A 27551-nucleotide genomic window follows, 5' to 3' on the forward strand; every position below is an offset into this window, starting at 1 on the left:
CAAGTGTAGCCAAGGCCATAGTCAGAGACCCAGTGTGAGATTCACTGAGATGACACTGCATAGCTTACAAAGAGCTGGGATGAAGGATCTAGTGCAGTCCAAGTAAAAAGCCATGGCTCAATGAACATCCAAGTTATGGAGAGCCTCCTCAGCCTTATATACATGGGGTCTGGAGAAAAAACACCATAAGATTAATTGTTTTATATAGGTGGAAAGCTGACAGTACCTTGGGTATAAATTTAGGATGTGGCCTAGAAGGGACACCTTGTCCTTATAAAAGACAGTAAAAGGAGGGTAAGCTAAAAGAGGTTGAAGCTCTGAAACCCTACTGATGCAAATAACTGCCACCAAAAACTCAATCTTCATATACAATAAAGATAATGAAGTCATATCCATAGATTGGAGGGAGGTCCTATCAGTTTGGAAAGCACTAGATTCAAATCCCAAATAGGTACGGGATAAGACACAGGAGAATAAACCTTGACCGGGCCCTTCAGAAACTGAGAAACAAGTGGAAGTCTTTAAATCATGATTTGAGGACTTCAGTAACTCAGCCAGAGGCTGGGGTCTATTACGGGAGTGGGTGGGTGAGATTCTGTGGCCTGAAATGTGCAGAAGGTCAGACAAGATGATCATGATGGCCCCTACTGACTTTAAAGTCTGACTCTATGAGAAAAAATGGGAAAATTGTCTATTGGCAGATGTAATGTAGGAATAGAAGCCAGGTGAACTCTCACAGAACTATTTGAAAGGCCTGATGATTTGAGATGGAAAAGATAATCCAATATACGTGACTTCTCTGTGATGGGGAAATAAATGATGTGAGCATGCCCAAATCGAAAATCTCTTACACCTTGCTGCGTATGTGACTTTAGTGGATTCTGTTCTGCTGTTCACTAAGACGGCCCAAACCTCTCAGGAGCACAGTTTCTCTTGAATATTTAACCAGAGATCATCCACACCATAAGATGGAGAGATTCGAGGTTCAGATGTAGAGACTTGCCCTAGTTTTGGGACAGAAGATCCCTGACCAGCAGTAGAATTATCGGCGACCTGATGGAAAGCTGATACAGATCTATGAACCAATACTGTCTTAGCCACACTAGTGCAATGAGGATTAGTGATGCTCTATTTTGTTTTAGCTTCCTCAGGACCCTCGGAATGAAATGATCAGAAGGGAATGCATGTAGAAGATGATTGAATCAGGGAAGAAGAAAAGCATCTATGATGGAACTGGGGTTGCGACCCACCTTTGGGCAAAATCTCATGCACTTGTTGTTGAGATTTGTTGTGAATAATTCTATTAGTGGGTACCCCCAGTGGTGAAAAACCTGAAGGATAACATCCATCCTGATCAACCACTCATGTTAGTCTATGAAAACCCTACTGAGAGAATTCAGGACAGTGTTTCTCACTCCTGGAGAATGGAAGGCCTTCAAAGAAACTTAGTGTTGAATATATGGATTCCGCAGGAGGATAGCCTCCTGACACAACTGAGATGACCTTGTCCCTCCCAGCTTGTTCATGTAAAACATAGCAGTCGTATTGTCCGTGAGAACTTGAATCACCCAATTCTTGATGTGGGCATAAATATTTTGCCGGCCCAATGTAGGGCCCTGAGCTCCAGCATGTTTATATGGAGGAAAATTTCCTGAGATGAGCTTGAGCCTGAAGTTGACCAAGATGGGCCCCACAGCCTTTGACAGATGCATCTGTAACCAGAGACATAATCAGTTCTGGGGACAGAAATGGAACTCACTTGTATACATTCTGCCAATCCATTCACCAATCCAGAGACTGAAGCACTTGCACGGATACACAAATCTGCATGTCCAGCAGATGCCTAGAAGGTCAATATACAAATGAAGCCAAGACTACAGTCAACAGAGGTGAAGTCTGGCATGCAGAGTTAATCATGTGCATGAGGCATGTGGCTGAGACTTGCACTGTCATTGTTGGCTTGAACTTGAGAATTTTTTAAAAGAAGGCTATAGATTGGAAGACTTCCTGTGGAAGATAGCCATGTCTGTTCTGGTGTTGAGGTCTGCTCCTATAAAAGTTATGTGCTGAGTTGGTTGTAGCTGTGATTTGTCCAAACTTATTTTCAGACCTTGATGGAAGAACGCATGCCTGATGACTATGACACTGTTTTGGACATGATCCCTTGATGCTGCTTGATCCAACCAATCGTCCTTGTAAGGAAATATTTAAATGTCCAGATAATGAAGGTGGGCTTCTACCACCACCATGAACTTGGTGAAAATGCTCGGAGCTGATGACAGGCCAAAAGGAAGCACTGTGCACAGGCAGTGGTTGATGGCTATCAGAAATTGAAGGTACTTCCTGTGGGAAGGATGTATCGCCATGTGGACATATACATTTGTAAATTGAGGGCAGCATTCCAGTCTTCAAGGAAGGGATAATATAAGCAAGGGTGACCATGCTGAACTTGATTTTCTCGATGAATTTGTTCAGCTTTCTTAGATGTAGAATGGGGCAGAGGCCACTAGATTTCTTTGGGACCAGAAAGGAGCACGAATAAAATCCTCCTGGATCCTCTATCATGCCCAACTCTATCATGCCCAACCCATAGTTCTTAAAGTAACATGATCTCATAAGAAGACTCTCTGAAAAGGGATGGGGAGAATGGGTTGGGGAAAGGAAGGGAGATGAACTGGATTACATATCCAGTGTACTGAGTACCTATTTGTCCAACATGATCTTCTGCCATGTACAATACAAAAGGGACTGTTGTGATCCCGAAAGGAGGAGATATAATTGTTGTGCTGTCCTGTCCTCAATTAAAGATTCAAAATGACTGCTTTGAGGTAGAAGATGTCTGGTGAGAAGGGCCCATTGTCATGGAAGATGGCAGGTAACATCAAGAAGGTCTTGATCTTCTGTCTACTGGGGTCTCTGATGGAACAATGGTCTCAGGTAGTGTTGTGGTTTAAATTGCTTCATTTTAGTAGCAGAAGTGTAGACTCCCAGTGAGCAAAGTGTTGCACGAGAGTCTTTCAGTGTGTGCATAGCATCATCCATCCTGGCAGAGAACAGCTTAGAGCCCTGAAAGGGTAAATCCTCAATTGTAATCTGCAGCTCTTTTGGAATTCTGGAAGCCTGCAGTCAGAATGAATGTCTCATGGAGACAGCAGTGGCAACAGAACGTGAGGCTGTCAGGGGCATCTATTGCTGCCTGAAATGATGTAAGTTAAAGTGAAATAAGAACAAAGCAGATCCATGCTTCTTACAGTCTGTAGGCCACTGAGCACCCCTCATTTATCTCTCTCAAAATGATTGTGGATTTTTTTCAGTGCTGTTCTGGTTATTACCTCTTTTTTTACCTACTCTTAACTCTAATAATTTATTCTCTCTTTTCTGAGGCAACAAAAATAGATGCAAGAACTAGCAGGATTATGTAATTTCCTCCTATCAATTGTTGAAACAGACAAATTGCAGTTAATATTTACATTCATGTCTGGAATAAACCTATATGGATAACAGAACAAATAATCTTTTTTCATGCAGCTTCTAATCTTTTTGCCTTGTCTGGTTTGTTGCTTACATTCATTCTTATACTGAAGCTGCATCTTTGATTTAGTCTCTGTACATAATAATTTATTCTTATTTTAGAACACAACAACACAGATACTAACTACCATAGCTGGAGTAACTGGTGTCATAATCACTGTGGCTTTCATTCTGATCATGACTTCATCCACAGAGATCATCAGAAGATCATTCTATGAGGTGTTCTGGTATACCCATCACCTATTCATGGTTTTCTTTATTGGTCTGGTTATCCATGGTATGGGGTGAGTATATAAACATATATATAATATATATGATATGCCTGGTATGAGGTGATTATATATGATGATATCAACACTTTAGGATCACACATGATTCAAACCTACGCTAGTGAGTGTGAGTGGGGAATTTGGGGTGATTTAGGCAGCAGACAAGCAGCAGTTTTGTGGATCACAGGGGTGCTTAAAAACAGGACTTTGGCACCTAAGCACCCGAGTGGATAGAACCAAGAGGCCTCCTTATTTTTGGTCCCTTAATCCATCATGGACAAAGTGTAATACCATTACTCAAACTGATGATTGCTATTATTAATATTATTACTTCACGTTATTTATTTGTATTATCATGGCGCCTAGGAGTGCTAGTCATGGACCAGGACTCCATCATGTTAGGTGCTGTACAAACACTTTATGAAATGACTGTCCTTGCCCCTAAGTACAAACCAAGAAAGAACAGATGGATACAGACAAACTGGTGGGGGAGCCCAAGAAAACAATGAGACAAAATTGGTTAGCATGACAGGCAATGGATTAATACATTACTCCACAAGTAGTCCCACTGACTTCAATCCACTCCTATTCAAATTTCCGTAGTGTAAACTGCACTTCAGCATTCTTAAGAATGCCACACTGTGATCCCAAAAAGGACCCCTGAGAAAATAATAATAAAGTGCTGAATCATCAGTTTGTGATTTAGCTCATAGATAGGGGCAGTTTGGGAGGGAGACTGACTCAGGGAGTTCAGTCTTCCTCCTACTCTCCTTGTTGCTCCTGGACATGAGTAACTGGGGATTGTCTGAACTGATTGAACTTTCTGGGGATTGGTCCTGCTTTGAGCAGGGGGTTGGACTAGATGACCTCCTGAGGTCCCTACCAACCCTGATATTCTATGATTCTATGATTCTTAAACTGCATCAAATGTCACAGGTACACTTCCCGGTCCGCAGCATAGCTACTCAACAGGACACACTTGGGAGGTGTGGGGAGGCAAGAGCCAAGGCTCTGCCTACTCCCCACCCCCTCTTGCTTCTTCCTGTTCACCCAAGAGCGGGAGAGATGTAGTGGCTCTATGGAGCCCCCTCTTTACAGGAAGTGTGGCACACTGGCACGATGGAGTCAGGAAGCACCTTTTATCCCCGCTAATCCCTTGCACTAGTGCACAGGACAGACCATGATCTGGCTTCAAATAAATCTGAAAGGGATAAAGAAGGGCAACAATATGACCTAGTCCCATTATCCCCTCTTCTTCATCCACAATCAGCACCAGCTGTAGTACATTTTTAAACTCAATAGTTGAGAAGAGTATGTTCAAGGAAATTTACTTCATTGTAAATTCTCTAGTGTAAAGAAGTTAGAATTTAAATATTTTAACAAAAAACCACACATCTCATTAAGGCTCTTCACAATTATTTGGTGCTCTTTAAATGTTTCTTAAAGCTGCAAAGAAAAGAAAGTGACTATTATTTTATTTTTCTGAGCAACACCAGCTGTTCACATATAGAGGAGGACAAGGTCTCTGCTCCAGTGAGCTTACTTTCTGACTCCTTCCACAGATGAGAGAGCTATCCATGTTACATGTACTGATTCTCCAAACTGCCAGTGGTGTTGCTACATACTTATAGCATAGCATACCCACTACACTTGGTGGGTTGACAATGAAAAACCTAAAAACCTTGTGGAAAAAGTATGGTTGAAACAATCTGAAAGAACAACATTAAGACAACAAACCAGCTGCCATATTTTCAGATATTTCCATTTCTGCATTCAGTACAGTATTTGTTAACATAATAGTATATCAAAACAACAAAAGAGACGATATCAACTGCATATCTTTTTTTTTTATGTGTTAAGTCAGCTCATCCGAGGTCAGACACCACAGAGTCTGTTGCTGCACAATGTCACTTATTGTAAAGATCACTACTCAGAATGGGAGAAAGCCACTCAGTGTCCTTTGCCCCTATTTTCTGGCAGTGAACCTGTGGTAAGAATGAAGCTCATGTCTTCTTTATATTTATGTCCTTTCTTGAGGAAACAGAATGGCACTGGCTAGAGCAGTGACCTGGACTCAGGATGCTGGAGTTCTATTCCTGAGTCTGCTGCTGGCCTGTAGGGTGACCTCAGACAAGTAAGTGCACTTTTCTGTGCCTTGGTCTCCCCCTCTAAAATATGAGGATAATGATGCTTACCTCCTTTGTAAAGTGCATTAGCATCTACAGATGAAAAATGCTAGGTATCATTATTCCTTAATAATTGTTTTTGGTATAGTCCTTTTTAGTCAGGCAACTCCCAGTGAAGACTGTGAATTTCAGAATCAAGCCTTTTGTATCTAAATCCATTATTTACAGCATTTTTGTTATTGTTTGTTTATTATTTATTCAGTATAAAGAATGTGCTTGATGTGTACATTACACAAATATAAAGAGTACGGCTGTCGATTAATCGCAGCTGACTCACGCAATTAACTCAAAAAATTAATTGTGATTAAAAAAATCCTACTTCTTGTTCAGCCAATTGCTAAGACAAACAAGTTTGTTTATATTTACCGGAGAGAATGTTGCCCACTTCTTATTTACAGTGTCACCTGAAAGAGAGAACAGGCGTTCGCATGGCACTTTTGTAGCCGGTATTGCAAGGTACTTACGTGCCAAATATGCTAAACATTCATATGCCCCTTTATGCTTCGGACACCATTCCAAGGACATGCTTCCATGCTGATGACGCTTGTTAAAAAAAGAATGCGTTAATTAAATTTGTGACTCAACTCCTTGGGAGAGAATTGTATGTCTCCTGCTCTCTTTTACCTGCATTCTGCCATATATTTCATGTTATAGCAGTCTTGAATGATGACCCAGCACATGTTGTTCGTTTTAAGAACACTTTCACTGCAGAGTTGACAAAACGCAAAGAATATACCAATGTGAGATTTCTAAAGATAGCTACAGCACTCGACCCAAGGTTTAAGAATCTGAAGTGCCATCCAAAATCTGAGAGGGACGGGGTGTGGAGCGTGCTTTCAGAAGTCTTAAAAGAGCAACTCCCTGATGTGGAAACTATAGAACCCAAACCACCAAAAAAGAAAATCAACCTTCTGCGGGTGAAAAGAACAGGAGTACTTGTGGCACCTTAGAGACTAACAAATTTATTAGAGCATAAGCTTTCGTGGACTACAGCACACTTCTTCGGATGCATATAGAATGGAACATATATTGAGGAGATATATATACACACATACAGAGAGCATAAACAGGTGGGAGTTGTCTTACCAACTCTGAGAGGCTAATTAAGTAAGAAAAAAAACTTTTGAAGTGATAATCAAGATAGCCCAGTACAGACAGTTTGATAAGAAGTGTGAGAATACTTACAAGGGGAGATAGATTCAATGTTTGTAATGGCTCAGCCATTCCCAGTCCTTATTCAATCCTTTGTTGATTGTGTCTATTTTGCATATCAATTCCAGCTCAGCAGTCTCTCGTTGGAGTCTGTTTTTGAAGTTTTTCTGTTGTAATATAGCCACCCGCAGGTCTGTCACTGAATGACCAGACAGGTTAAAGTGTTCTCCCACTGGTTTTTGAGTATTTTGATTCCTGATGTCAGATTTGTGTCCATTAATTATTTTGCATAGAGACTGTCCTGTTTGGCCAATGTACATGGCAGAGGGGCATTGCTGGCACATGATGGCATATATCACATTGGTAGATGTGCAGGTGAACGAGCCCCTGATGGTATGGCTGATGTGATTAGGTCCTATGATGATGTCACTTGAATAGATATGTGGACAGAGTTGGCATCAGGGTTTGTTACAAGGATAGGTTCCTGGGTTAGTGATTTTGTTCAGTGATGTGTGGTTGCTGGTGAGTATTTGCTTTAGGTTGGGGGGTTGTCTGTAAGCGAGGACAGGTCTGTCTCCCAAGATCTGTGAGACTAAAGGATCATCTTTCAGGATAGGTTGTAGATCTCTGATGATGCGCTGGAGAGGTTTTAGTTGGGGGGCTGAAGGTGACAGCTAGTGGTGTTCTGTTATTTTCTTTGTTGGGCCTGTCTTGTAGGAGGTGACTTCTGGGTACTCGTCTGGCTCTGTCAATCTGTTTTTTCACTTCAGCAGGTGGATATTGTAGTTTTAAGAATGCTTGATAGAGATCTTGTAGGTGCTTGTCTCTATCTGAGGGATTGGAGCAAATGCGGTTATATCTTAGAGCTTGGCTGTAGACAATGGATCGTGTGGTGTGTCCTGGATGGAAGCTGGAGGCATGTAGGTAAGTGTAGCGGTCAGTAGGTTTCCGGTATAGGGTGGTATTTATGTGACCATCGCTTATTAGCACAGTAGTGTCCAGGAAATGGACCGCTTGTGTGGATTAATCTAGGCTGAGGTTGATGGTGGGATGGAAATTATTGAAATCATGGTGAAATTCCTCAAGGGCTTCTTTTCCATGGGTCCAGATGATGAAGATGTCATCAATGTAGCGCAAGTAGAGTAGGGGCGTTAGGGGATGAGAGCTAAGGAAGCGTTGTTCTAAGTCAGCCATAAAAATGTTGGCATATTGTGGGGCCATGCGGGTACCCAAGTCATGCAGTGCCGCTGACTTGAAGGTATATATTGTCCCCAAATGTGAAATAGTTGTGGGTGAGGACAAAATCACAAAGTTCAGCCACCAGGTTAGCTGTGACATTATCAGGGATACTGTTCCTGATAGCTTGTAGTCCATCTTTGTGTGGAATATTGGTGTAGAGGGCTTCTACGTCCATAGTGGCCAGGATGGTGTTTTCTGGAAGATCACCGATGGATTGTAGTTTCCTCAGGAAGTCAGTGGTGTCTCGAAGATAGCTGGGAGTGCTGGTAGCGTAGGGTCTGAGGAGAGAGTCTACATAACCAGACAAGCCTGATGTTAGGGTGCCAATGCCTGAGATGATGGGGCATCCAGGATATCCAGGTTTATGGATCTTGGGTAGCAAATAGAATACCCCTGGTCGGGGTTCTAGGCATGTGTCTGTACAGATTTGTTCCTGTGCTTTGTCAGGGAGTATTTTTAGCAGATGGTGTACTTTCTTTAGGTAATCCTCAGTGGGATCAGAGGGTAATGGCCTGTAGAATGTGGTGTTAGAGAGCTGTCTAGCAGCTTCTTGGTCATATTCCAATTTATTCATGATGACGACAGCACCTCCTTTGTCAGCCTTTTTGATTATGATGTTAGGGTTGTTTCTGAAGCTGTAGATGGCGTTGTGTTCAGCATTGCTGAGGTTATGTGGCAAGTGATGTTGCTTTTCCACAATTTCAGCCTTTGCACGTTGACGGAAGCAATCTATGTAGAAATCCAGTCTGTTGTTTCGACCGTCCGGAGGAGTCCACGCAGAATCCTTTTTTTTGTAGTGCTGGTAGGGGGGATTCTGTGGGTTAGTATGCTGTTCAGAGGTATGTTGGAAATATTCTGCGGGTGGCATCTGATTCAGATGATGAAAATGAACATGCGTCGGTCCTCACTGCTTTGGATCATTATCGAACAGAACCCGTCACCAGCAAGGATGCAAGTCATCTGGAATGGTGGTTGAAGCATGAAGGGACATATGACTCTTTAGTACATCTAGCACGTAAATATCTTGCGACGCTGGCTACAACGGTGCCATGAGAACGCCTGTTCTCACTTTCAGGTGACATTGTAAACAAGAAGCAGGCAGCATTATCACCTGCAAATGTCAACAAACTTGTTTGTCTGAGTGATTGGCTGAACAAGAAGTACGACTGAGTGGACTTGGAGGCTCTAAAGTTTTACATTATTTTATTTTTGAAAGCAGTTTTTTTTTGTACATAATTCTACATTTGTAAGCTCAACTTTCATGATAAAGAGATTGCACCACGGTACTTGTATGAGGTTAATTGAAAAATACTATTTCTTTTGTTTTTTACAGTGCAAATATTTATAATCAAAAATAAACATACAGTGAGCACTGTACACTTTGTATTCTGTGTTGTAATTGAAACCAATATATTTGAAAATTTAGAAAACATCCAAAAATATTTAAATAAGTGGCATTCTATTATTTTTAACAGCATGATTAATCACACGATTAATTTTTTAATCGCATGATTAATTGCAATTAATTTTTTTAGTCACTTGACAGCCCTAATAAAGAGACCCCATCCCCTAAGAACTTACTTTCTAAAGCAGTAGTTTTCAACCTGAAGTCCACAGACCCCTGGGGATCTGCAGACTATGTCTAAGATTTCCAAAGGATTCTGCACCTCCATTCAAAAAATTTTAAATAGAGGAAAAATTAACATTCAATATCTTGTAGTGCTTTTAATGGCTGACATAGATTTTTCTTAAACTATCGTTAGCCACTATCCACTATTAATGAGGAAATAAATGCCTCTCTAAAAATTTCAGCTACAGTATTTCCATAAAAATAAATATGCTGTTATGCTCTGTGAATACAGTCATAAGTTTGCTTCCAACAGCATGGCCTGATATTAACTATGATAAAGCTAACTAATGAACTTATCCTTTTCTCTGTTAGACCTCCTTTGCCAGACTTTCCTGCATACCCAAAACCATAAACTTAAAGTCACATTATATTAAATGAATTGTGATAATACCATATGGGCATATAGATTACCTGTAAGAATGTTATTTTACACATCCAGTAATATGCTGTGAGATAATATCTCGTAGGTACTTCTGAATTCCGTTCAAAAAAGCCACTCAGAGGGTAAAAGCCATGATGACATTTCTGTAATACTTTGTATTGTATCTGTCAACCCATATGGGCTTGATCTGGCTCCTACTGAAGTCGGTAACACAATTCCCATTAACTTGTATCAGACTTTATATCATCAATCTCTATCTTGAGTCAGTCCAGCGCCATCTCACTTCATTCTAATTATGAGGAGAAATCACCACCTGGGAAAAAATGTAAATTTCCTGATTACCAGGGAAGGACATCTGTCACCTACCAATCCACCAGTTCTGGAGGATGCTCTGTTATTCTTAACCATCAGAAGACATGTTAAAATGAAAGTGTTTAAAAGCTATTTGCTGATAATCACAGTAGCTCATTTGAAAGCTTTGGCTGAGCTCTTACAAAGGACAATTCCTGTTACATGTTTTTATTTACAAGTAGTACAAACAGAAAGGAGAAAAACTGGTTTAATCATTGTTGTAACTTGATCTGTGCTAACTTATTTGGGACGTATCAAACTGCTGACTGTGCAGAGACATCTCTAGTCTTTAGGGACAATGAATGAGTTGAGTTTCTGCTTTAACTCAGAATCTTCTTACTTTTGTCAGCCTCTTGCCATTATTTAAATGTTTATTTTTTAACTTATTTTTCAAGACTTATGCTAGGCAAATTGCAACTCCATCCCCTTAGCACCATCTAAAGGAATTACATAATATGAATGAAGATTTCCTTCTCATAAAAGATGCTTTATAACCTAGCATCATTCCAGCTTGTACACCAAAGTCAATGTTTCAGCAAACAAATATTGATTTAGGTGGCTTGAAAAGCCACATGTTTTTCAGGTCTTTGGTTAGCTTAAATGAGCTTTTTGTGCATTCTTCCATCTAGAAATATGATGGTGTCCTCTGTACAGACAAATGTCTGCATTTTTGTAGTCTTGCAGATATAATTATATACAATTATCTAAAGCTATTATACTCCGAGTACAATTATCAACTAATATCCATGATCAGCTATGTATTTTTGATTATTATATCGATCAGTATATATGATCAGCAAAGTACAATGATCATGTATAATATCTACAGTATGACCAGTTAGGTGCCATAAATAAGCTTAGTCCAATTATTGGTACAGAACAGACTAACTGATTATGTGAGAATATATACTTAAAGCCAGGTTTCAGAGTAGCAGCTGTGTTAGTCTGTATCCGCAAAAAGAACAGAAGTACTTGGGGCACCTTGGAGACTAACAAATTTATTTGAGCATAAGCTTTCGTGGGCTAAAACCCACTTCATCGGATGCATGCAGTGGAAATAACAGTAGGAAAATACACTGCATGCATCCGATGAAGTAGGTTTTAGCCCACGAAAGCTTATACTCAAATAAATTTGTTAGTCTCTAAGGTGCCACAAGTACTCCTGTTCTTTATACTTAAAGCATAAGTGAACATTTTGGATCTAATTCTGGCTAGTGCTGCACACATTTGCATACTGGAAAGCCAACAGCCAACAATGAGAGCACTGGGGAGAAGCTGGTTACCCCTCTTCTGACCATTCTGAAAAGTCTCAGTCTCTGTAACAAAAGCAAGGGAGTAAGACTCTGGATTTTGCTCCATAAATATATGCATTTATACTCCACGACCTAGCAATGACATATAAATATAGCTCCTAAGTAGTTAATCCTTTTGTCTGTTAGTAGGAAAAGCTTTTAAAGGGAGGATTTTGGCCAGAATACAGAAGTACATTAACACAGCTTTTGTAGTGTGCCCATTAAGGAATTCATTATATTTGTTTCGGGCGAATGCCAGAATTTGTCCCTTAGTAGACAGTACAAGAAACATGCTCTCTTGGTAGATCAACCAAAAGCCATAGAAGAAAGGTCCAAATCATGTCATTTTATGCTAACTGCTGATTTCATCAGAAATGAAAATGTTTTGTATCTTAAGTTTTGTTGTCTTTTTATGTGCAACTTTCTACAGGCTTGGAAATGGGTTTTAGGTCCTGTGGTAGTATACATCTGTGAAAAAATTGTTAGGTTCTGGAGATTTCAGCAGGAAGTTGTCATTACAAAGGTATGTAATATAGTCTAAATGTCTGAATAAAAAGCAATGTACAAATGAAATGGTTTTATCAACAGAAGTTTTTTATTTGCTAATTTTGTTGATGACCACTCTGTAGCTTCATCTTCACTGCTAGCTTCATGAGCTCTTCCAGTATTACCATGTAGTTTTGCAAAGTATTGCTTTTTTATTTGGTTTTAGCTTTTGCTCCCGCTCCAATAGTGAGTCCGTAAGTTCTACCTGTAAGCAAACTTGTTCCACAATGTACAGACGCCCCCTGACGTATGCAATCGTTCCATTACGGAAAGCCTAGCGTAACTTGAATTTTGCATAAGTCAGAAACGTATACCCGTACATTATGCAAAAAATTCCGTAACTTGAAAATCCTATTTCTGGCTTATGGAATTTTTTCCATAAGTGCAAATTTGTGTATGTCGGGTCTTGCGTAACCCAGGGAGCATCTATACCAGATTGATGAGGCAACCTGTGATCAGGTGATGTCTCTTCCTCTTTGGGCCCACAGCGTGAAATCCTGATCTTATTGAAGTCAGCAGCAAAACTCATACTAACTTTAATGGGGGTCCAGGATTCTACCCATAGAGCCTGGAGACCCGAAGGGGATTATGAGGCAAATCTTTAATTGGTAAAAATAGTCATAGCTTCATTGAAGTCAATTGAGTGATGACAGCTTATGTCAGCTGAGGATCTGCCTTTAAGTTCAAGGCCTGTTTATCTCACTTACATTAGTAAGTAAATCAGGAATAATTCCACTGAAATCAACGAATTACACAGCTGTGAAACCAGCTTTAAGTGAGATCAGACTCAGACTTATTTTCTAAGAGGATAATTGTGGCAGATGAGCCTTGGTGGTAAAGTCATTAAAAGAGAATTTCAGTGGACTGAAATTTCTGTTAAGCAACCATTCATGATATTGAAAAACTCAGTTGCTTAACTGAGATGAGATTTTAGTAAAAGTGAATTAGAATTGTATTCAATGGGCTTGGTTCTTCTTACTTACTTTGGGGTAAATCAGCAATAACATCGTACATGTCAATTGAGTTACACTGGAGTCAAATTGCTGTGAAAGGAACGTTAGGCCCAATATGTTTGGGGATACCGTTGTGTGGTCTCTCTCAGACTCTCAAGGTAACAGTTGCCTAAAATGTGGTTTCTCACACAGGCTTCACTTGACTTCTCAAATCCATAATGCAAAATACCATATAATACATGCAATTGAAATTCTTAATTTGATGTTGAGTAACAGTAGCACTATGATATTGTATAGTACATTGTCCACTGCCAACTTAAAAATTAATGTGTATCCCGCTTTTTAATTCCTTTTGATTGAAGGCAAGTAGAAGTGAACTAGAGGAAGCTTTGTAACTTATTATAAATGAACATGTATTCATAATTAACACAGCAGTACAGGACAAATCGATGTTTTATTGTGGTTTACTATGGTTTAGGTGGTGACTCATTCCTCTGGAGTCCTTGAGCTCCATATGAAGAAATGTGGCTTTAAAATGGAGCCCGGCCAGTATATATTTCTACAGTGCCCTTCTGTATCACAATTGGAGTGGCATCCTTTCACACTTACCTCAGCTCCTGAGGAGGAATTCTTCAGTGTGCACATAAGAGTAGTTGGGGATTGGACAGGAGCCCTGTTCAAGGCCTGTGGAGCAGAGGAAAAAGTCTTTAAGGAGCCCTGGAAGCTACCAAGGTTTAAATACTAATTTTTGTGTGTGTTGCCTTTTGTACAGTACTAGATGATAAACTTGGAACCATCTCAGTATGTAATTATGCTAAAGAACAATGGATATGGACATGAACTTAGAGCTCTTAGTTATCAAGAAGGTCTGTCACGAATCCCTGATTCAGAATCAGCTTATACATAAATATGGCCATTTAGCTGTACCTGTATATTTATGAATCAGATTAAAATGACAGTTGCCATTTATGTATGCTAGCTTCCTATCTATTAACTTATGTATTTAGGTTCTTATAATGGCAACTATCATCATAGTATCTTACCGCTTTCTTGCTCCCCAGCCCTGTGTTGCACTTCCCTACAACTGTGGTTCTCAACACAGGGTACACAGAAGTCTTCTAGATATTTGCCTAGTTTTACAACAGGCTACATAAAAAGCACTAATGAAGTCAGTACAAACTAAAATTTCATACAGACAATGACTTGTGTATACTGCTTTATACACTGAAATGTAAGTACAATATTTATATTCCAATTGATTTATTTTATAATTATATGGTAAAAATGAGAAAGTACGCAATTTCTTCAGTTATAGTGTGTTGTGACACTTTTGTATTTTTATGTCTGATTTTGTAAGCCAGTAGTTTTTAAGTGAGGTGAAACTTGGGGTACACAAGACAAATCAGACTCCTGAAAGGGGAACAATCATCTGGAAAGGTTGAGAGCCACTGTCCTACAACTCTCTTCCAGTACCTGGATCCCTCTTTCTACCTCTGTTCTTTCTCTCAGAGAGAATTCTATTTCTCCCAGCTGTCCTGATCCCACTTTCATTGGGTCTAGGGAACTATCTGCTGCCTGCAGCTTCTTCCCTCTATTGATCTGTGAATACCTACGTGCATCTTCCTCTTTCCCAGCATTCTCCCTCCATTCTGCCCCAGCTTCACAAATCCTTTTCAGTTACCTCCCTCCCCCTTAGATCTTTGTATAGAGTTAAGTAAGGCAAAGAGGTACTAAGGATTTTTAGAAGTGAGTGAGACTTATAAGTATGGTGCGGAATGTTTAGATTAATGGCAGCAGCTTGTGTGTCCCCTAATCGTTTACTACTAGAAATGGTTCTGTGGCTTGCTAGGCATGGTATGCAACTTCTACGGGATCTGCAAAAAGCAATATGTTCAGAGAATTCGTGTTACTCGTAAGTAACCTTTGTTTAACTTCATTTTCAAAACAAAAATTGCCTGTTTCAAGTATTAATAGTAAAAGATGAATTTTCAAACAGTGCACAGAGATTTAGCCATCAACATCTACTGATATTAATGAAATCATGATGCTAAATCATTATTTCACTATATAGAAAATTACTTCTAAATATTCCATAAATGCTATATGCAGAGAATGATACATCTTATATAATTGCAGTGTATCCACCACATGCTACCTAGACAGCTGATGACAAACCTCATCATGTATGTTTTTATGCCCTAAATTCCCACTGACTTCAGTAGGAGTTTTGAGTGTTCAAGAAATGCAGGATTGGGCACAACATGCACAAATCAAGATAGATGTAGAGAGAAAAATAGATGTTTATATAACCACATATTTAGGTTTGTGGCTAAATTATCAAAGATTGTCTTTTAGAACGTGTTTAGTTGCTATTTCACATGCAATTACCCACGCAAACCATTGGAAATACTTGAATAAAAGCAAACCAAATGACTAGTGTAATTGAAAATGGGAAATAGAGTAATTGAAAATGGGACATGTTTGCTTATGCAACAACACCCTTAAACAAGCCAGCAACATAACATTCAAAATAATAGATTTTCAAATAATTAATGTAAATGTATTTTGTGGACTGTTGCACAATGATTACCTCTTCCTTTCTTATTAGCGTACTTAACGCTTCCTACAACATCTGCATGTTCATTTACACTATTTAAACTTCCTTTTACTGTGATTCACACAATGGCATCTGCAAGTAAACAGAAAATCTGGAACAAGGGAAACTTACGTTTCCTGAAAGTAAGATGTTAGATTGTGACACAATCTTCCAGAGGAAGTGATGGAAGCACCATCACTTGGGTAATTTAAAACTAGGCTGGACAAAGCACTCAAAAATATACTGTAGGGTTACATCCCATGCTGCAAGAAGGATGGATTAGATAATTTAATAGTTCTTTTTCAGCTCTAATTTATATCATTCCTATCCAAATTGACTGATGCTCATTGAGAACTGTTGATTCTGGAGGAATTCAGACCTGAACGCATTTCTCTTAATTCTAAGTAGTGTTTATAGTTTTATTAAGTATATTTTATTTCTGAAATACTTGTTCCTCTGAAAGAGTTCAGAAACTAATTCTTTGCTTACATATAATTTTTCTCTCTCTCTCTTTCATTACATAAATACATACTGAAAACTTTTCAAAAAGATGAATAAATCTGCTCCTCTGTCCTTTGATTTATACATTATGGGAAATAAAGCTCTAAAAACAGGATGCTTTGCAGTAAATAGGGTGACCAGTCAGCAAATGTGAAAAATCGGGACGGGGGTGGGGGGTAATAGGAGCCTATCTAAGAAAAAGACCCCAAAATCGGGACTGTCCCTATAAAATCGGGACATCTGGTCACCCTAGCAGTAAATCATAATTAAATATGCAAATATCTTGGCTAAATTTGGACATGTAATTATATGACTAATCACATTTCAGAAAGCCTGAAAATTGCAATTGCATGCTTAAATAGATGGCCAGGCCCCGAATTCACATGGATGCTCTTGTGCTCTCATTTCACACAAAATAGTTGCTTTGCTATGAAATGCCACCCACTGAAAATTAAATCCTTGTGTGATAGCAATTTGTGTGACAGTTTAGACATTTTTATATATGCAACAGAAGCACTATTTTGGAAAATGTAGCCCAGTATCTCTCAGATTTTGAGTCACATTGATATGTTGCTGACTTTTAAGAAATGATACTTTGTTACTTCAGACTGGCTGTGGATGGACCATTTGGAGCTGCAACTACAGATGTTTTTCACTATCGAGTCAGTGTATGCATTGCAGCAGGGATAGGAGTCACTCCGTTCGCCTCAATTCTAAAATCCATATGGTTTAAGTGCTGTAATCCTAATACAGAACTGACGTTGGAGAAGGTAGGGGGGAATTTGTTTATAATTCCTTTAAAAAGGTAGTATTTTAATAAGCTAATACTTGTCAAAGTTAGATAACCAGCTCCTTCAAGTTGAGGGTAGAAATTGCTTTAGTTTCTGTTGAGATGGAGGAACTCTCTCATTTCTCTGCTGTCCAGTGGACCCAATGAGTTTTCAGAACTTTCTGAGATAAAGTACTTTTTAGCTGCTAGCTCACTCTACTAAAGGCCTAATTGAACATTTTTATTACTTCTGCCCTCAACCACTATTAGAGTATGGCTTTGGAGGCTGATTGTCCAACGCAGAATTCGTATCGTCGTCGTACTTTCTTTCATGATGTTTTTTTTAAAACCATACTGACAATGGGTTGGGATCTCAGCACTCAGGTAAATATTTAGCCTTTCACCCATTATATTTAATAATAGAGGAATAAAAAAGATGGAAATATGTTTTTAAATTGTCCGCTTCCAACCCTAACATGCACTCTGTTTTCATAGTCAACTTTTAAAAATTCATAGAAGTTTGAGCTGCATGCAAAGGCAGTTAAACCTGTAACTCACTCTCCCTCCCTCAGCAACCCTTCCCTCTTAGCCTTTCCTCCTCCAGCTGTTTTTTCTCCTGTTCCCTCCTTCTACTCAGCTGCTTGAGGAACTGAAGTGCAATGATAATTCTCATAAATCACTGTAATTTTGGGGTAGGAGGAAATTAGGTTAATTAAAGTATTTGCAGTAAAACTAAGGCATTAGATAGTGCTTCACTTCCTGGTGACTAAACAGCAAGTGTCTCTCACACAAAAAAAGAGTTAAAACAACCTTTTGGTTTTGACAAAAATGGATTTCTTTCAAAAAGTAGCATTTTTCTACAAGAAAATCCCTTCTCAGTCAATCCTGGAGGGTTTTGGAGCTCCACTTCCAAATGCAGTTTTCATGAGGGCTCTTCCGGTGTGGTATTGTGATTCTGTAAGCTACATTCAGCAGCTATTGGCTACTTTCTCCCCTTGCAAAATCAAATAGATTTTAAGTAGAACAGAAGGAACACAACAGGGTCTTTAAACTCTCCAGTAGATCCACTGGTTCCAAACATGAATTATTTCTAATAATGTAATTGATAAAAGTGTGCCTGAGGCTGCAGGTCCTGGACAGCACCAATGAAGTTAACATATTCTTAATTATCTGAACTAATTTTGTAATAATAATAATAATAAATAATATGGGAGTGCCTTGTGAGGATAGGGCAGGGGTCGGCAATGTTCGGCACTCGGCTCGCCAGGGTAAGCACCCTGGCGGGTCGGGCCAGTTTATTTACCTGCTGACGCGGCAGGTTTGGCCGATTGCGGCCCGCTCTCGCCATGGTTCGCCATCCCGGGCCAATGGGGGTGGTGGGAAGCGGTGCGGGCCGAGGGATGTGCTGGCCGCGGCTTCCCGCCGTCCCCATTGGCCCGAGACAGCAAGCCAGTGGGGGCCGCGATCGGCCGAACCTGCCATGTCAGCAGGTAAATAAACTGGCCCGGCCCACCAGGGTGCCGAACGTTGCCAACCCCTGGGATAGGGTGAAGAAGAGACAGCTGGGGTGGAAATGGAAAGAGCGAGAGGGTGAAACACTAAAAAGAAAGTGGCAAGTAAAAACTGTCCCTTCCCCTTCCAGCCATTTTAATTCACTTTCTAATGTAAAAACTCAACAGGGAGCTGTTCAGTGTTTCAGATTTAGAGCCAGAGCTGCAACTGTGTCTGTGGGCGGACCAGTGTAAGGATCCACCCACAGGGACCTGAATGCAGGTCCAAGGCCTTGATCTTTATAAACTAAAGGGAGTTAAAACTGGTGGTTTGATGACAAATTGCTGCTGAAAGAGCAGCATGGTTTCTGGGAATGCAGGAGGTGATAAGGGGTCCAAATAGACTAGGGAAAGTGTGGGTGAGATAGAAAGAGAGAGAGAGAGAGAGAATTAACAATACCCCATACTTTAATAGCCGCAAGTCACTTTTCAGGGCATGCACTAGAAGACTTGGTTGCCTTCTGGGATGGATAAAGGCACAAGGCTGAATGTACTTAAGGTGTGCCCGAGTGACCCAATAATTTACACCCTGCCGTGGCTTTTTGCTATAATGCATTAAGTCTCACAGGACCTCTGTGAGAAACAGGAATATGATTATTTCTACTTTACATGTAACTTTTCTGTTTCACAGTTTCTTCATTAGTGTAATGGGAATAACGATACTTATTTCTCACAGGTGTTATGAGGCTAAAATCATTAATTTTGGAAAGATATCTTGAGATTTCAATGGAAGGTGCTGTGGAAGTCCAAAGTAGTATTAGAATTTTTTTATAACTCATTTAAGTGAGATTGACTTAATCTCAGAGTAATTTTTTCCCCATTGGCTAAAAGCTTCCACTTGTGGTATAATTACAAATAATTTAATCTGTCTCCAAGTATGTGGCACTCGTCTTCTATAGTGGTGAGTACCATAGAAATGTCGATTAAGGAAATAAATAAGAGGATTTTATTTTATTTTTTTTAAACAATTTCATCTTGATTTGAGTACAGCTATCATTACAGTTATTAAACTAATATTTCCTAGTGTTGCCCACATATAGTTGAGATATAAATACTAATAGCTTTGCTTAATATCAGCAGCTGTATAATTTAAAAAAACACAGCAAATCAGAAGCAGTACACATTTATCTAATTGATTTGTCACAATTAAATAGCCTTAGAGTGTAGTTTTCATATTGCTTTTTTGATGGTTAGGATGGGACATTCCAGGACTCATGACTGGAGTGTTACCATTCAGTTTAGTTATGCACAGGCTGGTTTCTTCCTCACACCTCAATTTTGCAGTTGGGAATTTATGAAACTGTATTGGTTAACCCAGATTCTAACACTGGCAAACAGCTGTATCCTCTTGTTCCCTATTTAAGATTCACCCAATCCCACAAACTTTCCAGCAAAATACAGTAATTTGGAAATACTAAAAGGCTGCAGAGTTCATGTTGTCAAATGTAACGTCGTGTTAAAACTGCTTTGGGGAAACAGCCTGTATGCCTATACGGTTGAGTGCTAAATTCTTGATCGTCTTGTTAGTGCACCCATGCAGGACCCTCACCTTTGAGTGTGGAGGATAGAGATAACTACAGTGTGCCGGACTATGCCCTGTAACCCAAAAGGGGTGTGGTTACTCAGGTTGTGGGCCCTCCACAGCCACCCAGAAGCAGCTGTTGGGTAGCCCCCCCCCCCACACTACCCATTTAAGAGCAGCAGTAAGAGCAGGTGATTAATATTTTTCCCTTGCTCCCCCATAGTCGTTCTTGCTATGTCTTCTGAGTACAAGCTGATTCTGTTGCTCCATTCCCTTCCCCAGTGCTCTCAGATGCGGGGAGGGGGAGTGAATGTTCATCAAGGAGTAGTTATTAATGATTTGCACTGTGCTGAAAGCAGTTTTATGAAGTATATGCATGCACCTTATGTGAGAGAGCAGAGCTCTCTGCTCTTGCTTACTTTACCAAGTGTACGGTGGAGAAAAATTAATGATAAATATATGAGGATGAAGAGGGCGTGGAGTATAAGTGCATTATTTAAATAAGAGACTACTCAAAATCCTGTCTTACAGATCTGATTAATAGTAATACTGCATCTAACTCAATTTGCAGAAAGAGCACTTGGAAAATTTAAGGCAGTTTACTTGTGCAAGCCATCAAGATGATGAATATAATAGGTGGGGTGGGTGGGGATTAGTGAAACATAAATCTAATGAGGGGTTGTTGTTTTTTTGAGGAGCCTAAATAATAGCACAGATAGTTAATACTGTGAGCTCTACAATAAAATACAAAATTCAGAATATTTGCTTACTTATAGAAATACACCATTCCTGGATGGTTTTATTCTACAATGTTAATGAGGGTGAATTTTATTGCATTTTTATTGTATTTTAATCATATTTGTAATATGTTGTGGAGTGCCCAGAGCATCTCAGTGGAAAGAAAGGGAGGCGCTTTATAAATAATATTTACCATAATTACCTTTATTTTTCTAGGAGTCTGTGTGCCTCATAGTTTCATGTTTCCATAGGCCAACTTTCCTCACCAGCTTCTCTCTCCTTCCTACTCGAGACTCTATTTGTGGCAAAAATATTCTTTGTGAGGAAAATTCTATTAATTAATTAATTACAAATATTTCTCATTAATAACAAATGACAATTTTAAGAAATGCAATTGGCACAGATTTTAGTGGGGATGAATTTGGCACAATATATTGGATTTGGTAAATTGTCCCCTCCCCTCCTTTCCCCACCCATCTGCACTTGCCATACATTTTTGTAAGATGAGTTGTTGAAAAGATGTGAGTAATTAGATGGTAAAATAGAGGTTGTGGGGACAGTTCCTCAGTAAAAGTCACCAATAGCCATGATAAAATTCATAGTGATGTTTTTCAGTGACCTGATTTTCAGAGGTATCAGGTGCTTTTAGCAACTGCTGACTTCAAAATTCCCAGACAAAAACTTTGTAAAGGGCGACATAAGTCTGTAAATATTGTACATAGCAGTTAACTTAAAACAACACCGTTGTTAGTTACCAAAATGAAATGTTTTACTGCCAATGGGCCTGATTTTCCTCATATTTACACCAGGGTAAGTCAGCAGCAACTCCATGGAAAGCCATGGGATTATATTAATGTAAAAACAATGTAATAATTCAAAAAACAGGCCTCAGATATTTAGAGTTAAGGTTCTGCAAACAGCCCTAATCCAGACCCTATATAAAACTCATCCTTTACCTATTCACCAGAAAGAATATATATATATCCTCATATATTTATAAGAATATTCACTATTTTCCACCACGAGAACTTGTCCACATTTCCAGTAGAGACCCTGAGCACTCACCTAGAGTACAGATCTAAGAAACCCCTCATATTAGCCCTAGACCTTCCTCTAATTCACACAACTCTTCAGAGTGAAACACACAACATCTTGCCATGTAATCACTTATAATACAAAACATATTCCCTTTCCACCATCTACCATTTCACTAGAAGCTATACAACTCAGTCTATTTCATCTACCTTGCATATATGTGTACTAGAAACACCACTATGTGTATCTCATTTGTCCTCTATGTGAAGCTTCAAAACCTCATCCTCCATAAGCATGCCTCAAATAAAACTTTACCCCTATTCATTCTACACACATGGGCTGTAAATGCCAAATTATCACAATAACCAAAGCACAAATTTATTACATGTAGAATGTGATTTATTCAAGGATAGGAAAAGCTTAGTTAGTAGTAACACCTAAGAAGTAGTCCAGTTAAGTGAATAAAGTGTGGGGCTACAAGACTAGAATTAAGAGTTTGTTTCGCTGAATTTGAAGGTGGATTAACCAGTTTTCAAAATGTGCTGTGTTTGAGACAAAAACACATTAGGCAGACCTGTCAGACTTCCTTTGATATTTAAAGGTCAAGGCACTGGGGCATGGTGAGGAGAAAGAGAGATGGTTTGGATTAAGAGGAGAAAGGATTTTTAAAAAGACCAAAACAGTATAAAAATCATGGACACAACAAAACAAGAGCCAAACATCACTTTTCTAACTTTATTTATAGCTTTGTATCCCTTCTAACATCCATTGTCCCCATTCTTTTCTTTGAGAGAGAGAGAGAGAGAGAGAAGGGGCTTCTTATGGGTTAGTAAAGTATCTAGTACACTTTAGGGGACTATACAAATAATTACATTAAAAAAATTATTAAGGTTGCAAGGCGGCCAATCCCATCTCATCCAATCTCAGGTTCCCCCAACCCTCACTGGCTCTGAATCCCACTTCCTCTTAACTCCTCATCCAATTTCCCTATTCTCCCCACAGCCATCTGGTTTGCAATCTGCCCCCCCCCCCAAACATTTCCCTCACTTGCTCCCAATCCAGCTTCTCCTCCAGCTCCCAGGCCCAGTCTCCCTTCCCTGCCTCCCAGTCTCACTCTCTTTGCCCAGCTAGTTCTAATCTCACCAGACTTTTTGTCCCAATCAACTATTTTTCCTCCTACTGGTCTGGCTTTTGTTTCCTCTGCATTTGAATCAGACAGCTTCCTCTTCTATGCTGCCTAGGTGCTATCAAGAGGGTAAGTGAGAGCAGCCTGCTCTCAGCTCTAGTGCCTGACCTTAGCCCAGCTTAGAGCTGCTGGGAGCAGCAATTACAGGGAAAGGCCAGCTTCACCCCTGTAGCCCTTGGCTAGTGCATGCTCAGTTGCTCTGAGGGAACAGTGCGTGGAAAGTCCAGTCATGTGTAGAAGCTGTGAGAGGATGGAACATGCTAAGTTTCTCTGCGAGAATAGTGCACGTGCAGTCCTGTCACGCAGAAGAGCTGTGAGAGTCTGGAGCAGTGATGGACAACCTGTGGCCTGCGGGCTGCACGAGGCCCATCAGGATAATCCGCTGGCGGGCTGCAAGACAGTTTGTTTACATTGACCGTCCACAGGCACGGCCGCCCGCAGCTCCCAGTGACCGCAGTTCACCGTTTCCAGCCAATGGGAGCTGCGGGAAATGGTGCGGGCCACAGGGATGTGCTGGACGCTGCTTCCCGCAGCTCCCGTTGGCCGGGAACAGTGAACCAGTGCCACTGGGAGCTGCAGGCTGCCGTGCCTGTGGACAGTCAATGTAAACAAACTGTCTTGAGGCCCGCCAGCAGATTACCCTGATGGGCCGCATGTGGCCTGCGGGCCGCAGGTTGCCCATCACTGCTCCAGAGTCTGGAGCATGCTCAATTGCCTTGTGGGGGTGGCACATGCTAAGCCTGGTCATGTGTAGCTGCTGTAAGGGGCTGGAACATGCACAGTCACTCTGTAGGGATGATGCCTGTGCAGTCCGTTCAGCAGTAGGAGATGTCAGAGGCTTGAGCATGCACAGTGAGGAAGGAGTCTTTACGGTTTTTAGCTGTTAAGCGATATTAATGTTCTATTAAACATTTACAAACTGTGATTTTTTCAAAGGCTTATAACTTGGACAAATTTAGGTGGGTTGTCACAAGATGATAAAAGGCACCTCCCTGACACAAAGCCCGCCCCCATCAAATTTCTATTCTCTGCTCTATAACTTGAAGGCACTAGAGCATTACAAAGAATAGGTCTCAAGAATTTTTTAACATGGGCAAAACAACATCTTTTCCCCTTAGTCTCAGTTTTGGAAACAGCTGTATCATTTTGGGTGAAATTTGCCCCCCAAAAAAATCATCCTGAGGCCAACACACAGCAATGAAAATTTCAGCCCAAATGGTTAAAGTTTGGCAATGTTATAAGCAACTGAAAACAAAATCTCATAACTGGAATGTCTGGCAACCTTAATAGTAGGTGGCACTACCAGCCTCATCTATAATAAATGGAGAACCATAATGAATTTAATTAAGAGTTTTGTCTAGAAGCATAGATGTTTAATGCTGCACTCAATACGGTATTGGCAACCTTAAGACTAAAAGGACAGAGTGGGCTAGTTCATAGATTTTTCACCTTTGGAACCAGAGTTGAATACCACAGTGATGGGCATGGTATAAGAATCTCAACAAAATAGAATAACTTTCTTAATGGATGAATGAAATTGAGTGTGATGGTCTCATCTTACTCCCTGTTTGATCACATTTCAAAATCACTGCAGAGTTTCATAGGATATTCAGTCTCTATTCAAGAAAAATGCAGAGTTAGGTTTTGTAAGCCATGATGCATTGACAGAGTTAGATGGCTTGCATATTGCCTGTCTGCATTAATACTTTAATCACTAAATTCACTCACATTTTTTAAGAAGAAAAAGGTGTTTTAAAACATACAAAGAAACTCCACAATGTCAAAAGTAGATGGGATCATGTTTAAATTTCTACTGGAGTACAGTAGCATGCTATAAGATTAACCACTTATCTCAACATAAATAATTTAAGAGCTTTATAGAAAGCTTGTTGAAAGCTTGTGTCTTGTTGAATTTCCTTACTTTTACCTGACAGGTTTATTTCTATTGGACTTGCCGAGATGCATCTGCCTTTGAGTGGTTTGCTGATCTCCTGTTCTTGCTGGAAACACAAATGGCTGAGAAAGGGAAAACCCATTTTCTAAGTTATCATATATTTCTTACTGGCTGGGATGAAAATCAGGTATTAATTAAATAGGTTTGAGTTAATGTACCTTATTTTCCAGTATGGCAGCATATGAAACAGGAACAAGCAAATGGATGAATTAATGTAATTATATTAAATTCTTGAAGTATTGGATAAACAGTTTTTTTTCTCCTAAAATTTCCTTTTTAAATCTTTTGTGATATTTTTCCACACTTACACCATTATAACGCCATTAACAGGCAGCAAGGAGACAAAGAACTGTAAATATAGAGCCCACTTCCAATTCAGCTTTAGGAAAATAGGAACATAAGAATTGCTGTATTGGATCGAACCTGTGGTTCATCTCGTCCAATATCCTATCTCTGGAAGTCACCAGTATTATCTGCTGTAGAATAAGGTGGAAGACAACTTGCCAGCATGGAAAATTTCTTCTGAACCCTAAATTGGATGTTGGCATGATAGTTTGTGGAAATCCTTTCACAATTATTGTTGTTTTTAATTCCTTACTATTATATGTTTAAAAATATATATTTTGTTATCCATTGTGATGGGCTATATAACCCCCCCACTGGAACTGAACAGGTTAAGGAGCAGCTTTGAGCCCAGGTGATTTCTCTCTATTCCTCCCTCCCCCCCAACTGCAGAACCTGCTTTGGCTGGAGGAGGAGCTTTAAAGGGAGCCAGATGGCTAAAAAAGGGGTCAGTCAGGGTAGGAGGACAGATCTATCCTGAGAGCTCCTGAACAAGGGAACTACAAAAGCCTTTGCTGCCAGGAAGGGGCTACCAGCTGGGCTGAAGGTTCAGATTTTTCTTTTTTGCTATCTTACATTGGACTTTGAGACTTTGGGGGGTGGCGAATGGTAGGAAGTGACCCAGGGAGGCAGCCTCAAGGCACTTCAGTATGCTGATACTTTTGCCTCTAATAGGGCTCTTGGTTGCAGCCTGGTACACTAAGAGGGCCCCTACCAACCACCCTTGTTTTGGAGAGTACAAAAACCTCCCTTCCACATACCCCTCTCAGAAGTAAGGAGAGGGTAGAGATGTTGAAAGCCCCAAGGCGAAGCTGAGTCACCTAGAGGGCTCAGCAGGGGAACTTAAGGCCCTCCCTATTGTGAGGACGTGGGACTATATATATTTCTTTGGACTCTGTTACCTCAGAAAGGGGCAAACTAAATTAGTGACCTGGCTGGAGGATAGTGAGTTCTGCAAGTTAATTGTGTGTTGTGTGAAAATGTATTTCCTTTAATCAGTTTTAAATTTGCCAACTTTAAATTTCATTGATAGATCCCACTCTGAGATCTGCATACTACTTAGACTAAGGAAGCTCATTCAGCTTCTTCCCTCTTTATTTGGCCCCAAATGGGTCTTTCCTTTCTCTCTGCTTTATTAATTGGTCAGTCAAGTCACATTAGATGCAGGAAAGGAAAACTTCTCCTCCTGTTTCTTACTTTTTGTTCTTTCCATTTAATGAAAGGACTCTTACAGGATTAAAAAAGAGGAAATATACCACAAGTCATTCTTTTTCTTGTAGCCTTGCTCTTCTCCCATCTTAATTCCTTTCCACTTTCCCTCAGGGATTATTTAAAAGGTAATGACTTGAGGTGCTTTCAGCATTATGGGATTGATTTTCAAAATGCATGTGTGCAGTTGTTCACATACACATAGTCCAAACAGCCTCTTATATCAGTTTCTCAGCCAATGGGTCAGGACCCAAAACTGGGTTGCCAGAATGTTTCAAAGGGTCATGTGGTCCAGTCAGCGGGGTAGGGCCAAACCTGAGCAGCGCTGCAACCCCATAGGTTGCAGTGCCCAGAGTTGAGAGACAAGCCCAGCCAACCCCACACACAGAAGCTGCAGGAGCCACCACTCTGTGGTAATTGGCCAGCCTAACAGGTAAGTGGAGCCGGCAAGTACTTCTCAACTGGGCCACCTCCTCACCTCAGAGCTCGGCCAGGAGGGTGACAGGACCAGGCCCCAACTCCCCACCCTGGGGAGAGGGAAAGGCCCACAGGGAGGCATTTACTGATGGGCTGGTGCTGAGTCCCAGGCCTGCGCCAGCCACCCTACCACCATGACAA

General features: G+C 40.3%; 1 protein-coding gene across 1 annotated transcript in view; it reads left to right on the forward strand.

Moving 5' to 3' along the window:
- NOX3 (NADPH oxidase 3) overlaps positions 1-27551 on the forward strand; it is a 47863-nt gene that overhangs the window by 11894 nt on the left and 8418 nt on the right. The window contains exons 6-11 of the mRNA XM_054023640.1: positions 3634-3815; positions 5661-5790; positions 12463-12555; positions 14010-14263; positions 17236-17398; positions 25363-25509. Coding sequence (XP_053879615.1) covers positions 3634-3815; positions 5661-5790; positions 12463-12555; positions 14010-14263; positions 17236-17398; positions 25363-25509 — 969 coding nt within the window. The remainder of the gene's footprint in view (positions 1-3633; positions 3816-5660; positions 5791-12462; positions 12556-14009; positions 14264-17235; positions 17399-25362; positions 25510-27551) is intronic.

Source organism: Malaclemys terrapin, chromosome 3 (genome assembly GCF_027887155.1).
Source record: "Malaclemys terrapin pileata isolate rMalTer1 chromosome 3, rMalTer1.hap1, whole genome shotgun sequence".
In the NCBI taxonomy this organism is placed as follows: domain Eukaryota; kingdom Metazoa; phylum Chordata; order Testudines; family Emydidae; genus Malaclemys; species Malaclemys terrapin.